Source organism: Aquarana catesbeiana, linkage group LG03, assembly GCF_042186555.1.
Source record: "Aquarana catesbeiana isolate 2022-GZ linkage group LG03, ASM4218655v1, whole genome shotgun sequence".
Taxonomy (NCBI): domain Eukaryota; kingdom Metazoa; phylum Chordata; class Amphibia; order Anura; family Ranidae; genus Aquarana; species Aquarana catesbeiana.
In genome coordinates this window covers 627,880,852-627,897,351 of record NC_133326.1, presented here as the reverse complement: position 1 = coordinate 627,897,351, position 16,500 = coordinate 627,880,852, and the positions used below count along the sequence as shown (strand labels likewise).

The 16,500-nt window shown below is 44.7% G+C and overlaps 1 protein-coding gene across 2 annotated transcripts in view; it reads right to left on the bottom strand.

Moving 5' to 3' along the window:
- Window positions 1-16,500, bottom strand: part of EVI5L (ecotropic viral integration site 5 like) — a 101,240-nt gene that overhangs the window by 29,838 nt on the left and 54,902 nt on the right. The window contains exons 11-17 of one of the 2 annotated variants that reach the window (XM_073622422.1): window positions 15,551-15,604; window positions 14,754-14,786; window positions 11,628-11,768; window positions 7,631-7,759; window positions 4,795-4,935; window positions 3,701-3,859; window positions 170-316 (exon numbers count right to left, since the gene is read on the bottom strand). In XM_073622422.1, coding sequence (XP_073478523.1) covers window positions 170-316; window positions 3,701-3,859; window positions 4,795-4,935; window positions 7,631-7,759; window positions 11,628-11,768; window positions 14,754-14,786; window positions 15,551-15,604 — 804 coding nt within the window. The remainder of the gene's footprint in view (window positions 1-169; window positions 317-3,700; window positions 3,860-4,794; window positions 4,936-7,630; window positions 7,760-11,627; window positions 11,769-14,753; window positions 14,787-15,550; window positions 15,605-16,500) is intronic. The other variant, XM_073622423.1, reaches the window with a different exon arrangement.

The following is a 16,500-nucleotide window of genomic DNA, read 5'->3' as shown; positions in this document are numbered from 1 at the left end:
CCCGAAGACATATTGGCAGTGGGCAGATTACAAGTCCTTTTCTCTGCAGGCATGGCTTCAGTTTGTGATTTGAAAACAGCCACATGGTCTTTTTAATGAGTACTGCATACATGTATTGCACGTGGTTGGCCAACATCTTAAACAGAGTTCCGGTTATATTGTGCCTCACCTTACACTCGGTCACAGCATGTCTCCTCTTATCTTCATTTATTTTGGTCTGCAGGGTCTTGTTCTGTGCTGCCTCGCTTTGCAACCGCTCTCTGAGCTCCTTACACTCCTTCTCCAGCCGGGATAGCTGTTTCTCATGCATCACCTCCTGAAAAGGACACAGACTGTCAGCCAATGGAATCGCTCCATCAGACCCAAACTCAAGAACTGCTTCACACTAGTTACATCAGTGGGAAGGATTTCATCCTTACCGAGTTCAGACAAAATAAACACTATGAACAGGGAGTTTAGCTTTCACCTTTATGGATTTTTTACCAGTTCTGAGGCTTGCTGCTTGTTGGAGAGATAATGCTACTAAGGTCATCATCACAGTACCTCTGGTAACAACCAGTCCGCGTTAGCATGACTTATTTTAGGAAAAAAGAATTCCAGGCATGGTATATTTTTACATATAGTTATATAGGTACAGTGTGGGTCAACGTATCCATGTATATAACATACATAGCTGATGCCCCTGGAAGCTGGAAATCACTGAAGCAGACATCGCTACTTCAGTGATCTCCACTTGCTTCCGGGTCCTGTGCAGAGCGGTTTTCCTGCTGCATCACCTGGACACCATTCAGAGAATGTTTGCACCTCCTGAAAAAATGCAAAGCGTTCTCTAATTGGACAAGGGGGAGAGGCGGGACAGTGACATCACACATTCTCCGCCATGTCCAACCAGAGAACGCTTTGCATTCATTCAGAGGTTGCAAAACATTCTCTGAATGGTGCCTGTGCAGATCGGTCGACCTCCTGTATTCACAATGCATCAGGAGGGCCAATCAGCATGGGACCCAGAAGCAAGTAGAGATTACTGAAGTAGCAGTGTCTACTTCAGCGATGTCAAGCCTCAAGCGGGATATGTCAGGTATGGTATGGTATACACAGTTACACTGGTCCATGGTAACTATACAAAATATACCATATCTGGAACTCATCTGTAACATTTCCGCCTAGCGGTCCCCAACCTTTTTGGAACCAGGGACCGGTTTCATGGCAGCCAATTTTACGAGGGCCGAAGGGGGGGGGTTGGTTGATGGGTCGGGGGATAGGATATTTACAGAGTCTGTCCTCAGCCCCCCTTCACACCACAGCCCCCTCTTTACAGCACAGTCCCCCCATTATATCAGTGTCCTCATTTCCCCTTCACATCCCAGCACCCCCTTTATAGTGCAGTCCCCTGTACATTAATGTAATGGGGCCAGCGCTGTAAAGGGGGCACTGTAATGATTACAGTGCCTCTTTACAGTCACCTTTATATTACAGTGCCCCTAGCAATCACAGCCTCCTCCATCACACTGCCCCCCTCTACCTCTCCAACATCACACATCGCTAATCTCTGCCTCCCCTGCACAGGACTTCTACCTTTGGCAGGGCAGAGGCTGTGATCAGTCTGTGTGTCCTCTCCTGGCTCCCCCGCCCTCCCGACAAGGTCATCCTATCAGCATGGTAAGGGGCGGGAGGATGCTCGCCATTCCGATCTGCAACTCCTCCCACGCCCTGCCCTGCTGATAGGATGACATAGTCGGCTGGGCAGGCGGAGGAGCCAGGAGAGGACACACAGGCATATAATTCACAGGATACCATCCTTGTTCTGCTATCACTCTTTTATCTGAGGCAGAGAGACAGCTGCAGACACACTTGGCTGCAGTAACCTCTCAAGAGATCTTCACCCCCCTCCACCCTCTCTAATACAGGACAGCACTTTCCCAGGAGGACGCAGACAGGCTGAATAATCTCCCTTTCATCCAGCCAGAGACAGAACGCTTATACCTGGACTGGTATGGAGCACAGAAAACCATATTCCCCATTTCAGGCCATCTTTTCCAACCAGCCATTATGTTGATGTACAGATTTTGGCCTACTGGCCCATAGAGACTGCGCCCTGGTTCTCAAAGGCTCTGATGAAGAGGTTATCCTCGAAACGCGTCAGCCAACTCTAAACACCCGCCTCAATATGGGCTCATGATACTTTTAACCCATTTTTATCTTTAAATTTCCATGTTTTTTATATTTTGTTACCTGTTTGTATTGATACGTAGTATTGGCATTATTTAATCACTTTTATTTGCCTTTATTGGCTTTTTCATTTGAATAAATTTTATACTTTTTGATGTGAGCAACTGATCACGCGCCCTTCATCCATCACTCTCCATATGGCCGCACAGTAGGAGGTGAGCAGCGACTGTGGTTTGTAACAGCCCTGTGTGGACCACGGTCATCACTCACCTCCTGCTATGTAGCCCAGTCATCAACAGCCCGTGGAATGGTATCGGTCTGTTGCCTGGGGGTTGTCCTGGCCTATCCCACAGCTCTGCCATGGAAGTTAGACCTTTAAACTGCACAAAAGCTTTTAGTACATTTTCAAACGAACAGTCGTATGCAAATTTGTATGACAATTCTCAGTACATTCAATGACTCGATGAATGTCATTTGAAAGTAATTCAAAATTTTGTTTGCTTTTAATATTCAATTTTGGAACAAATGGACTTTCCCAAACGAAAGCCACACTTACTTTTAGAAGTTTGTTTGCCACACTTACTGTTAGAAATTAGTTTGTTAATTCAAACGGCCATGGAGCATGAACCCGGAAGGAATACCGGGTGAAGATGGAAGCGCCGACATCAGTGACAGCGCACCGCCAGAGGATGTAGCTTTAGAACGAGTCTGTCATAATGTGCTAGTGGATGGTGCATACTGGAACATTATGGCTTAAACCACCCAGGAGCCCCTTTTTCTCTAGAACTTTGCTACCGCTTTAAATCAAACCTTCTCTGGGCCCTTTCTATCCAGGCATAGTTATAGTGCACCAATCCAGTTGACTTTTTTTGCTGGAGATCTGGGAACCCATTTTCCGTCAAAGCATTACTGTGCCTTTTTACCCAAAGCCAGATCTGTAAAGACATGCTTTGATGAGTTTAATGTGGAGAAACTCAAGTGTCCTGCAGAGAGCCCTGACCTCAACCCCACTGAACACCTTTGGGGTGAATTGAAGTTCTTACTGTGAAACAAGGCCTTCTCATCTAAGAAGTAGCTGATCTCAGAAATTTACGCTGAATTTTTTTATTTTTTTGGTGAATAGCCACACTACAGATACACTAAAAAAAAAAAAAAAAAAAATGGGCGCAACTCTATATTAATATCCACTGCTTTGGAATGGAACGTCCAGCAAGCTCATATAAGTGTGATGGGCAGAGGTCCACAAACCTACAAACTTCTGCCTATATAGTGTAGATTTTGTGTAAGCAACCGGTTTTTATCTTTACCACTTATACTCTGTTATCCAAGTTGTAGATCGGTTTTAAACCTGCATGCTTATGTAAACAAAGTTCATGTAATTTGGCTCTGATGCTTTTACTTAGCAGCTGCTTATTACAAAATCAATCCTATTTGACTTGTCCATGTAATTCTGTCTGAACCCTGAATGAATGAAATATACTACACATAGTTCAATACAGCAGACGACCACTGACGGGAAGTGCGAGGTCACCTGACTTTCCAGAATGAGTACCCTCTGGCGAAGTTCACGGGTTTCGCTCTGAGCCTGGACTTCTCGTAACCGAGAAGACATGACTTCATCCTGCAGGTCTCCAGTGGCGCTCTTACGAGGTGAATCTTTCCAAATGCCACCTCCCCGTGAAGACAGGGCCTACACAAAGAAGGGAAAGAGATTAAATAGATAAAAGAATAAAATAATGAATAAAGATTGTTTCCAGGTTCCTTGCAGCTAAAGAGTCTCATGAAACTTGTATTGACTTTTTTCCCCTATCCAGCAGAGAACATTTTCTTTTTGTTTTGTGAATGGATATCTCAATAAATTGCCAACACAGATATCCAACTACAAAACAGTAGAGCAAGTAGAATTATGCTACGAAAAGTGTTGTAGCAAAACACATACATTCTTTAAAAGACAACTTACAGGTAAATCAAACATTTGTGGGCTGGTGAAGAACACCATTATTAAAGTGGTTGTAAAGTCAGAAGTTTTTTTTATCTAAATGCATTCTATGTATTAAGATAAAAAGCCTTCAGTGTGCAGCAGCCTCCCTAATACTTAAATAAGTAAAAGGAATGAGCAACTCTGAAGTCCATATAGCGATTTTAATGGTTGGTTACAAAAAGTGACAAGCAAAACAGCTGACGCGTTTCAGCAACAGCCTTAGTTGTAGTTCGGCTGTTGCTGAAACGCGTCAGTTTTTGGTTACAACCATTAAAATCGCTATATGGACTACAGAGTTGCTGGCTCAATCCTCTTACTTGTTTCTGCTGTAATGTGTAAGGACACACTGAGCACCTGAAAGAGGATCTTGAAAATTGGACTGGGAGTTCCCTGTTGAGTGCGCTGTCTCTCTTCAAACCCCTCTAATACTTACATGAGCCCCATACCTAACTAGCCATGTCCACGAGTACCTTGTCAGTCCAGGAACCTCCCTCCTGATTGAGACACAGCAGCGATGCTATTGGTTCCCATTGCGGTCAAACTCAGTTAGCCAATCAAGAGAGAGGGGGCGGGGCCTGCAAAGTATAAATGAAAGCCGATAGCAATATCCTCTCTCCACTGGAATATGATAACAGAGAACTTACTTGCCAACGGTCTGTCAGTTCAGTCACTTGTTGCTGGCCCTCACGCATGACCTGTAGAGCATGGGCCTCTCTTCTCCGCAGAACTTGGACCTCATCCTGGAGCAGCGCAACATTATTCTCATCTGGGAGAGCGCTGTTCCTCTGCAGAAAAATAAAACATTTCTATCAATGTTAATAGGTCAGGCAGAAATTAAATTAAACATTCTTACACTAGTCAGATACTTGTTACTGATCTGTATTTAAAGCGAAAAAAAAAGTTTTTTTTTTAAGTCTTGGGCATAGTAAAGAGTTCAAACTTCATTAGGTGTATTTAATTTAGTTACTATCTGTGTGATGTTAGGGAGGTTTCCCTTCACCTTCTGTCCCAGTGACAATGGTCATTAGGGCAATTAGAGTGGATAAATCTTTCCAAAGGGGAGAAAGGAAGCAATAAAAACCTGACAGAGGTTCTAATCCCCCACCCCCAAAAAAAATATATCACAAACACAAAATTTTTAGCATTTACAACAGTTTTTTCTGGCTCCTGATGTGTGATCAGGAGCTTCCACTGTGGTGATCCAAGCACACAACATGGACACATATGTGGCAGCATAGAATAAGGTCCCCCTCTGCACTGCCACATGTAGGAGTTCAGCTGGATGGAAGGGCTTAACAAGCAATAAATGAGATTTAAAATAAGCCCTCACTGACCTCTGTAGCTGCAAGCTCTGAGAAGCTATGCAATCTCAAAGCTCTCAGCGCAAGCACTATGGTCATACAAGTTCACTCAGCAGCTCGTCTCCCTCCACCTGGCAGACACTCAGCAGCTCGGCTCCCCTCCCCCCGGAAGACACTCAGCAGCTCGGCTCCCCTCCCCCCCCGGAAGACACTCAGCAGCTCGCCCCCCCCCCCCCCCCCCCTGCAGACACTCAGCAGCTCGCCCCCCCCCCTCCTTGGACACTCAGCAGCTCGCCTCCCCCCCCTTGCAGACACTCAGCTCGCCTCCCCCCCTGGCAGACACTCAGAAGCTCGCCCCCCCCCGCAGACACTCAGGAGCTCGCCCCCCCCCTTGTAGACACTCAGCAGCTCACCTCCCCCCCTGGCAGACACTCAGCAGCTCGCCTCTCCCCCGGCAGACACTCAGCAGCTCGCCTCCCCCCCGGCAGACACTCAGCAGCTCGCCTCCCCCCCTGGCAGACACTCAGCAGCTCGCCTCCCCCCCTGGCAGACACTCAGAAGCTCGCCTCCCCCCCCTTGCAGACACTCGGTGGCTCGCCTTCCCCCCCTTGCAGACACTCAGTGGCTCGCCTCCCCCCTGGCAGACACTCTGCAGCTCTCCCCCCTCCCTGGCAGACACTCTGCAGCTCTCCTCCCCCCTGGCAGACACTCTGCAGCTCTCCTCCCCCCTGGCAGACACTCTGCAGCTCTCCTCCCCCCTGGCAGACACTCTGCAGCTCTCCTCCCCCCTGGCAGACACTCTGCAGCTCTCCTCCCCCCTGGCAGACACTCTGCAGCTCTCCTCCCCCCTGGCAGACACTCTGCAGCTCTCCTCCCCCCTGGCAGACACTCTGCAGCTCTCCTCCCCCCTGGCAGACACTCTGCAGCTCTCCTCCCCCCTGGCAGACACTCTGCAGCTCTCCTCCCCCCTGGCAGACACTCAGGAGCTCGCCTCCCCCCCTTGCAGACACTCAGCAGCTCGCCTCCCCCCCGGCAGACACTCACCAGCTCCCCTTCCCCCTGGTAGACACTCAGCAGTTTGCCTGCCCCCCCTTGCAGACACTCAGTGGCTCGCCCCCCCCCCCCCCCCTTGCAGACACTCAGCGGCTCGCCTCCCTCCCTGGCAGACACTCTGCAGCTCTCCTACCCCCTGGCAGACACTCTGCAGCTCTCCTACCCCCTGGCAGACACTCTGCAGCTCTCCTCCCCCCTGGCAGACACTCAGCAGCTCACCTCCCCTCTGGCAGACACTCAGCAGCTCGCCTCCCCTCTGGCAGACACTCAGCAGCTCGCCTCCCCCCCTGGCAGACACTCAGCAGCTCTCCTCCCCCCTGGCACAGACTCAGCTCACCCTGTTCCCCATTTGCAGCAGTGTTTTTGCTCCCCAGCCAACTTAACTAACCCTCTCAGCAATCAATCAGCTAATTTCAAGCCTTCTATTCTCCAATGTAGACACACAGGAGGTGTACTGAGAAGGGGGATCAGAAAGAGCAGAGCTGCTGACTTGTACGACTTCTGTACCTAATGTTTTACTATAAACTAGTTCACAGTGTCTGCAGCCACATGCGCTAGGTCAGTAAGGGCTCATTTTAAAGCTCATTTACTTCATTTTAAGTGTCTGTAGTGGGTCCATAGCCTGGCCACAGATTACGTTAAGAATTCAGAAAGTTCACATTCTTTATAATCCTCCCAATTTGTCAATTTTCTTTTATGCTAGAACAAAAGCAAATAAAGTTACTGGGCTCTACTACAGCACAACATGAGAGGGGCACGCAGAGCATCTGCAACAGAGCTACCAATGCTACAGGTGTCTCTTGTGCCCAGCAGATTAGTTTGCCATGTGGATAATATTATAGAAGTGAACTTTATTTTAAACTTTTATATCTCAATTAGATTTGTGTAAAGGCTAAATGCATTCCAGGTGCATCACAAAAGACGTGCCAAGTCTGACAGATCATTTTGTTATGAAAGCAGCCACAATCTGAGTAGAAGACGCCTGTCCCCTGCTGGCATGCTGTAGAGAGGGGCCCAATGTGCTCTGCAGAGATCTGTCACACCGTCTGGTTCTACAAGTGTACAATTAAGTCAGTGGGGAATTTCTGTCGATCTCTACTATGTACTGGTTCTGACGGTGTTTCACCTTTTCCAGCTCCACCACTTTGTCCTGCATTTCTTTTAGTGCTTCCAAAGTCTCAGCTTCCCTTAGCCGTGCCTTCTCCACCTCCGACTCCAAATGGCTGACTAACTCCGAAGTCCCTCTTGGATCATTCTGTAACGTGTACACAAAGTTTAACATGCTCATTAAACAACAGCAGCCAAACACAGTCACTAATATACAGGTTATGATGTACAGGGTGCACTATGTGTAGGTTGAAATTATACAGGTTATGATGGGTTGAATAGGAGCCGTTCGCCCAGGGGAAGAGAGCATAGAGGAACAGAGAGGGAGGCCAGATCATCACAGGGGAAAGAGAGTGAATGATGAGGCAAGCTGGCCGGATCACAGAGCGGGGAAAGCCCTCTGTAACAGCTTACATTTGAATTGCCTCCGCTCATGGTCACACACAGTCCCGCCTCCTGAACCAGTGCCTGTGATAGACAGAACACCGGTCCAATACCAGTGTGGAAGTGTTCTGTCCATTACAGGCCCTGGGTCAGGAGGCGGGGCTGTGTGTGACCGTGAGTGGAGGCAATTCAAATGTAAGCTGTTAATGAGGGCTATCCCCGCTCTGTGATCCGGCCAGCTCGTCTCTTCATCCACTCTCTCTTCCCCTGTGATGATCCGGTCCCCTCTCTCTTCTTCTGCACAGGTCAGGCTGCAACGATGGGCACAGGTCAGGCTGCAACGATGGGCACAGGTCAGGCTGCAACGATGGGCACAGGTCATCCCGCAATGATGGGCACAGGTCATCCCACAATGATGGGCACAGGTCTGCTGCGCTGAGGGGCACTGATAAAGTTGTTGTTAATCTTTCTTTTTATAACTTAAAGTGGAGTTCCACCCACTTTTACAACTCTTCAGCATCCCTCACTACACTGTGCACTGTAAACAAATTGTATATTTTTAAATTTTTTTTCTCAGCACCTACTGTATATCTGCTGTATTCATTTTTCACTTCCTCCTCCCTGGCCGTGGCCCATCGCATCATTTCCTGTTTGCAATGCCTTCTGGGAAGGGGCTGCAACTTCCTCTGACACTGCCATTACTATGGAAACCTGACCTGAAACCTATTACACTGCTTGTGCTGCACTGAGCATGTGCGAGATCTGCAAGGATGAGATCCAGGAAGAAATACAGTCTGGTTTTAGATGCCCACACTTAAGATGGCCACGGCCTGCTGTAAGTTTATAAAATAACAAACTACTGCTATAAACTAATAAAACAGACCTTAGTTTACAGACTAAATTTACTAGAATACATTAAGCTTGTGTATTATAGGGGTATTTTTATTTAAAAAGTATAATTTCGGCTGGAACACCACTTTAATTCTGCATAAAACATTAAAGTGTCATTTCATGATATAATTTACTAGGGCGTGTTTAGGGGCGGAATTAGGGGTGGGGTAGGGGTTGGGTGGCGCAACTGGTGGTGAGTAACCCTTAAGGCCCAGCTAGTAGCTCAGGACTTGAAATTTTGAGCCCTGGGTTATGATATACATTGTGTACTATGTATAGGTTGTGGGTATAAAGATTATGATGTAAAGAGTGTACTATGTGTAGGTTGTAATTATACAGATCATAATGTACAGGTGTACTTTTGTGTATGTTGTTGTTATTAAGTTATGATGTACAGGATGTACTTTGTTTAATTTGCAATTACACGGGTTATGATGTACAGGGTGTACTTTGTTTATATTGTAGTTATACGGGTGTTTTTGTACAGTGTGCACTATATGTAGGTTATGGGTACATGAGTTAGGATGTACAGGGTGAACTATGTGTATGTTGTAATTATACAGGTTATGATGTACATGGTGTACTATGTGTAGGTTGTAGTTACAAAAAGTACACCCTGCACATTATAACATATATATTTTGTAGTTATAGAGGTCATAATGCATAGGGTACACTATGTGTAGGTGGTAGTTATACAGGTCATGGTGTATAGGATGTACTATGTGTAGGGTGTGTGTACAAGTTATGATGTACAACAGAGTATACTATGTGTAACTTGTAGTTATACAGATTATGATGTACAGGGTATACTTTGTGTAGCTTGTAGTTATACAGGTTAGGATGTAAAAGGCACACTTGTGTAGGCTGTATTTATACAGGTTAGGGTGTACAGTGTGTCCAATGTGTAGGTTGTGGGTATATAGGTTATAACATGCAGGGTCTACTTTGTGTATGTTATAATTATAGGGTGTACTATGTGTAGGTTGCAGTTATACAGGTTAAGGTGTACAGGATATATTTTGTTTTATTTTGTAATTATACAGATTATGATCTACAAGGTGTACTATGTGTAGGTTGTATTTATACAAGGCATGGTGTTCAGGATGTACTGTGTGTAGGTTGTAGTTATATAGGTAACACATGCAGGGTGTACTTTGTGTATGTTGTTATATAGGATTTAATGTACAGATTTCACTATGTGTAAATTGAAGTTATAAAAATGGTGTATAGAATGTACTTAGTTTATTTTGTAGTTATACAGGTCATGATGTACAAGGTGCGCTATGTTTATGTTGTAATAATACAAGTCATGATGTACAGGGTGTACTATGTGTAAGTTGTGGGTATACAGTTTATGATGTACAGGGCACAGATATGTGTAGGTTGTAATTATATAGGTTATGATGTACAGGGTGCACCATGTGTATGTTGTACATCATAATCTGTATAATTAGGATATACATGGTATATGCTGTACTTATATACGTTATGATGTTGAAGGTGCACTGTGTATTTGGTAATTATACAGGTTATGAGGTACAAGGTGTACTATATCTAGGTTGTAGTTACACAACGTACGTCCTGCATGTTAAAACCTGTATACTGTATGTTGTAGTTATGCAGGTCATAATATACAGGGTGTACTTTGTGTATGTTGTAGGTATACAAGTTATACGGAGTGTAAGTTGTAGTCATACAAAGAAATTATATATAGGAGAAAAAGCATCTATACCCAAAACTTAAAGACCCCTTTCACACCGAGGCACTTGAAAACTGCCTATAAAACGGCGATCACTTTTGCGGCGCCCTTCAAGCACTTTTGAGGCGTTAGCAGTGCACTTTTTTGACGGTCATGTGACTCAAAAAACTGCTGCAAGAACCATTTTGAGGCGCTTTCCATTCATTTCAATAGAGAGGGGCGCTTTTGAGGTGCTTTTTTTTTAGCTCTCCAAACATGCTCCAAAGATACTGCTTGCAGGAGTTTTTTTTACCTCCCCGCGAGCACACTGCCCCAGTATGAAAGCATCTATCAATTTAAATGGGAAGCAGTTTTTGTGAGCTTTTTTTTTTTTTAAACACAAAAGCCCTTGAAAAACTCCACCGTGTGAAAGGGGTCATAAAAGAAATCCCCGTATTGTTAAAGCGGAGGTCCACCCAAAAATGGAACTTCCGCTTTAAGTGCTGGTGACCCCTGACATGCCACATTTGGCATGTCCTTTTTTTGGGTGAGGAGCGGGTACCCTCTTTTTACAGGCACCCAGCTCCCACTTCCTCTTCTGGTGCCGCGGCACCGGGAGGAAGATCACCTCTCCCCCCTCGCTCCCTCCAATCTTCTGGGACATGTCACAGGTCCCAGAAAATTGCCTGACCGTTCACAGCGCGACTTCACAGCCGGGCACCCACAGTTAGAATGCAGGCGCCTCGGAGAGGAGGGGGAGAGGAGCGGGGCTTCATATGCCAGCATTGCTGGACCATGGGACAGGTGAGTGTCCAATTATTAAAAGTCAGCAGCTACACTTTTTGTAGCTGCTGACTTTTAAATGGGTGGAACTCTGCCTTACGCCTTAGGTAAGAAGCATAATCAAATGCATTTTTCACAGACTTGTAGGTTTTAGAAGACAATATAAGGCTGTGTTATGTGTCGATTTTACACAAAAAATGGTTCTTCATATAAAATGACACAATTCACCAACCTATCTGGGAGTCTAGTTACAAAGTCTTGCCTCTGGTCTGTATCTTACCTGTTTATCCTGTAGCTGGCGGATTTGGTTCTGGGCACTCTGTAGATTTTCAGTTGCTGTGTAATATTGCTGCTTTACTACAGCCAGCTCTCGCTTTATGGCGTAGTTCTCCTCTGCCTCCTGCGCCCGTGTCACCTGACCCTGATGGAGGTAGCCAGTAAAACCAAGTCAATTTTATCGAATAGTCCTGATACAGTACGGTAAGATTTTCCTAGCCATATTGTGCAACAATTTTTCCTAAGTTTTTATTTTTTTGCATATCAACAACTACCCACTTTCGAAAAAGCACCTCTACCAATGATCTATTTGGGGGACACTGGTGTCGGTCTGATATGCAATGCTAGAAATGCTTCATTTTAGTGCATTGTACAAACATTTCCTACATGCATGTATGCTATAAAGCCCATGTGTTCAAGGCTTTAGGATGGTGGAACATGGACTTCTTACAGGTCACTACTGTCCCACTCGTTTTTCTACCATAGTTCCTGGAATTACTTTGCCTACTATTCAGATCTGCTCTAGCAATATCCAGATCCACTATATCCATAAACCTGGTTGTAAATACAAGATAAACTTCTGATCTAGGCAATGCCTATGAGAAGGGGAGGCAAATGTCATGTCTGTGGCATGTTCTGAAAGCCTCAGCAAAGGAAGGATTCATTTTGACTTTAGCCTTGCATATAAGTGAACACTGAATCCATCTTCCCGTGCCTCACTACTCTGTTGATATAAGCTGGTATGCTTGGCTAAGATTCAGTGAGGGAAAAGGTATTTGATCCCCTGCTGATTTTGTACACTGACAAAGAAATGATCAGTCTATCATTTTAATGGTAGGTTTATTTTAACAGCGAGAAACAGAATAACCACAAAAATATCCAGAAAAGCGCATTTCAAAAAAATTATAAATTGATTTGCATTTTAATGAGTGAAATAAGTATTTGACCCCTTCGCAAAACATGACTTAGTACTTGGTGGCAAAACCCTTGTTGGCAATCACAGAGGTCAGACATTTCTTGTAGTTGGCCACCAAGTTTGCACACATCTCAGGAGAAATTTTGTCCCACTACTCTTTGCAGATCCTCTCCAAGTCATTAAGGTTTCAAGGCTGACGTTTGGTAACTCGAACCTTCAGCTCCCTCCACATATATTGTATCGGATGAAGGTCTGGAGATTGGTTAGGCCACTCCAGGACCTTAATGTGCTTCTTCATGAGTCACGCATTTGTTGTCTTGGCCGTGTGTTTTGGGTCATTGTCATGCTGGAATACCCATCCATAACCCATTTTGAATGCCCTGGCTGACAGAAGGAGGTTCTCACCCAAGATTTGAAGGTACATGGCCCCGTCCAACGTCCCTTTGATGCAGTGAAGTTGTCCTGTCCCATTAGCAGAAAAACACCCCCAAAGCATAATGTTTCCACCTCTATGTTTGACAGTAGGGGATGGGGTTCTTGGGCTCATAGGCAGCATTCCTCCTCCAAACATGGCAAGTTGAGTTGATGCCAAAAAGCTCGATTTTGGTCTCATCTGACCACAACACTTTCACAGAGTTCTCCTCTGAATCCTTCAGATGTTCATTAGCAAACTTCAAAAGAGCCTGTACATGTGCTTTCTTGAGCAGGGGGACCTTGCGGGTGCTGCAGGACTTCAGTCCTTCATGGCACAGCGTGTTATCAATTGTTTTCTTGGTGACTATGGACCCAGCTGCCTTGAAATCATTGACAAGATTCTCCCATGTAGTTCTGGGCTGATTCCTCACTGTTCTCATGATCATTGAAACGCAACGAGGCGAGACCAGAACCGAGGGAGATTGACAGTTATTTTGAGTTTCTTCCGTTTGTGAATAATTGCACCAACTGTTGTCATCCTGCTTGGCGATGGTCTTGTAGTTCATTCCAGCCTTGTGTAGGTCTATAATCTTGTCCCTGACATCCTTTGACAGCACTTTGGTCTTGGCCTTGATGAAGAGATTGGAATCTGATTGATTGCTTCTGGACAGGTGTCTATTATACAGGTAACAAGCTGAGATTAGGAGCACTCCCTTTAAGAGAGTGCTCCTAATCTCAGCTTGTTACCTGTATAGAAGACACCTGGGAGCCAGAAATCTTGGTGATTGATAGGGGATCAAATACGTATTTCACTCATTAAAATGCCAATCAATTATAACTTTTTTGAAATGCGTTTTTCCGGATATTTTTGTTATTCTGTCTCTCGCTGTTAAAATAAAACCTACCATAAAAATGAAATCTGATCATTTCTTTGTCAGTGGGCAAACGTTCAAAATCAGCAGGGGATCAAATACTTTTTCCCCCTCACTGTAAGTCGCCATTTATGAAACATGTTGGTGTCCATCCTGTCTAGGGGGATTGGACCATAACTTTTGGTCTGACTACCCTTTAGATTTAGGGACAGTCTACACTACATGACAGACTTTTTACTGCATAGTAAAACGCCTGTCACCGCAGAAACACGCAAGAAACAATTGATTCCTATGTGTCCCATTCAGCCTAGCAATGTTCCGCAGCATGCTGCATTTTATTGCAGTGCCTCTACCTGTATCGCACTGTAATGTCAAGCAGTACATCAGGCCATCCAACATTGCAGTGTATGAAGTGTACGTTTTTTACACTTCACATAAAAGTTTATATTTAAAAAAAAAAGAAAAAAAGAAGAAGGGTGACAGTGCAGTGCACGGAATCGTGCACCACACTTTCCCCTAGCCAGCTAGCAACGCGCTAAATCGCTCCATCTGCTTTGCGACTTGGTTGCGGGCCAGTGTGAGTTTGCCCTTATGGTCGCTCTGCACACTGCCCATGTTCTGGAGACATCTGTTTGGCCCCTGGTACCCAAGTTTTTATGCTGACCACTGTGTTCCTTAACATGTGGTCTAAAACATGTAAATATTGGTAGTATGACCCAAGTACTCAGGTTCACCTACATTTACTATTTCTAGATTTTCTTTCCTATATTCTCTTAACAATTGGAGGAGGTGTTATTGCCCTAAGGAAGAATTGCCACCCAGCTCACATTTTCTGCTGTTATGACAGGAATAAATACACCGGGGAAAGAAGGAAATTATAGGGGAATGACCCTAAACCCCTAAAAGGCAAGAAGATAGAAAACTGTACCTGGATGAGCCTGTCCGCTAATGCAGCACTCTCCTATGAGACAGTCCACAAGGACGAGGAGACGGGAAGGAAACAGGTAAAGCAAACAAGAACCAGAGAGAGAGAGAGAGAGAGAGAAAAAGAGAGAGAAAGAGCAGAGGGGAGAGAGAAAGAAAAAAGGTAACCACCACCGCACTACAAGAAGCAGGACTGAGTTAGACAGGTCTATCTAAAAAGGCTGCTACATTAAATTACTGCAATATCACCCTAATAGAATTTAAAAATGGCTGCTTTAATCGAGGTCCTCTGCTGGATTTTAAAATTTGACCCCAAATTCATACAAGTTGTCCATTCCTACATTCCCATAATAAGCAAGAAAGGGATCTCATTTGGTTTACACAACAGGTGGAATCTATCTATATCATGCAAAGGTTCATGAAGTGAGCTTTTATATGCAAATATATGAACTGCAATATTTGCTTGCACCACCTGAGATGATTAAGACGAAGTCTGAAATTGTTTTATGGTCTGAGTGAAAACCATAAATGTATGGAAGAGTAGGCAACGAGAATACTAATAAATGCCCCTTTAATTTAAAGTGGAGAACCACTTTTAAAAAAAAGGAACAGCCGAGACAACAGATATTTAAGAAAAAAATGCTATTGATAGAAGTTCAAATTGCAAAAAAAAGTTAAGCAGCCATCTTTAAATTTGATGTGTGGAAGGAAAAAGGGGATAGGAGCAAGATGGCAGTACCATAGACCATGTGATGAGCAAAAAGGGTGCAGCTCAATATAAAAAAACACCACAAATCTTACCTTTTCTAGAGTTTCAATACGTTGCTTCAGAAGTCTATTCTCTGTTCTTAATCTCTGCATATAGTGGTGACACACAGAACAGATGTCATGTGAAAAAAACACTTAAGTTCAAGGCCACAAAGATCAATTATTTGCTGTGTGATCTGACAAAATAGATATTTTTGGATTTAGCCAAGCAAGACTGAATGAATTAGAGTTGTACCTCCATGAAATAGGAGATATGCAAAAAGAAGTTACCATGCTTTCACTCTTTTTACATTATGAGGGACCATATTTACTTTTTGTTATAGGCTTCACCTTTTAAAAATAATTTAAAAAATTACATTTTTTTTTCTCTATGGAGCCTGCAGAGCATTGCACCCACTATCATCAGATTGCGGGTGCAATGTCCGGCTCCTGCAGACTCTCAGAATACCTCTGATACAGGCAGAGAGCTACCTGAGAGCAGGAAGATCAGTGAACTACGAGGATGCTCACCAGCGCCTGCACAGTTCATTGAGAACTACAAGTCATCAGCCACGGTGGCTTACGGTACTTGTAGCCTATTCATTCACAGGGAACTGAACGAATGTCACGGCCGTGCCGTATTCAAATTGTGACAGCAGGTGAGGGGAGAGGATCCCCCACACACTGTCACAATGGGGAATCAGGGGGCTGCAGGGACTGGAGTACAGTAACATGTTACACACTATATATGGGTGTAACATGTTACAAAAGGTGAACCAACCCTTTAAGCCAAGAACAGATTTCAACATGTTCACCCTTCCTTAGTTGTGGAAGATTCCATACTTCTTTTTTTTTTTTTCAATGTCCCTCCTCTGGATCCTGAGGGTAGTAAACTTAATGAGTTTAACGTTGTCAATGTAGGAGGCCTTGGCTTCTATTTTTTACCATTACCTTGTCTTGGATCTAGAGCAGGGGTCTCAAACTGGCGGCCCTCCAGCTGTTGC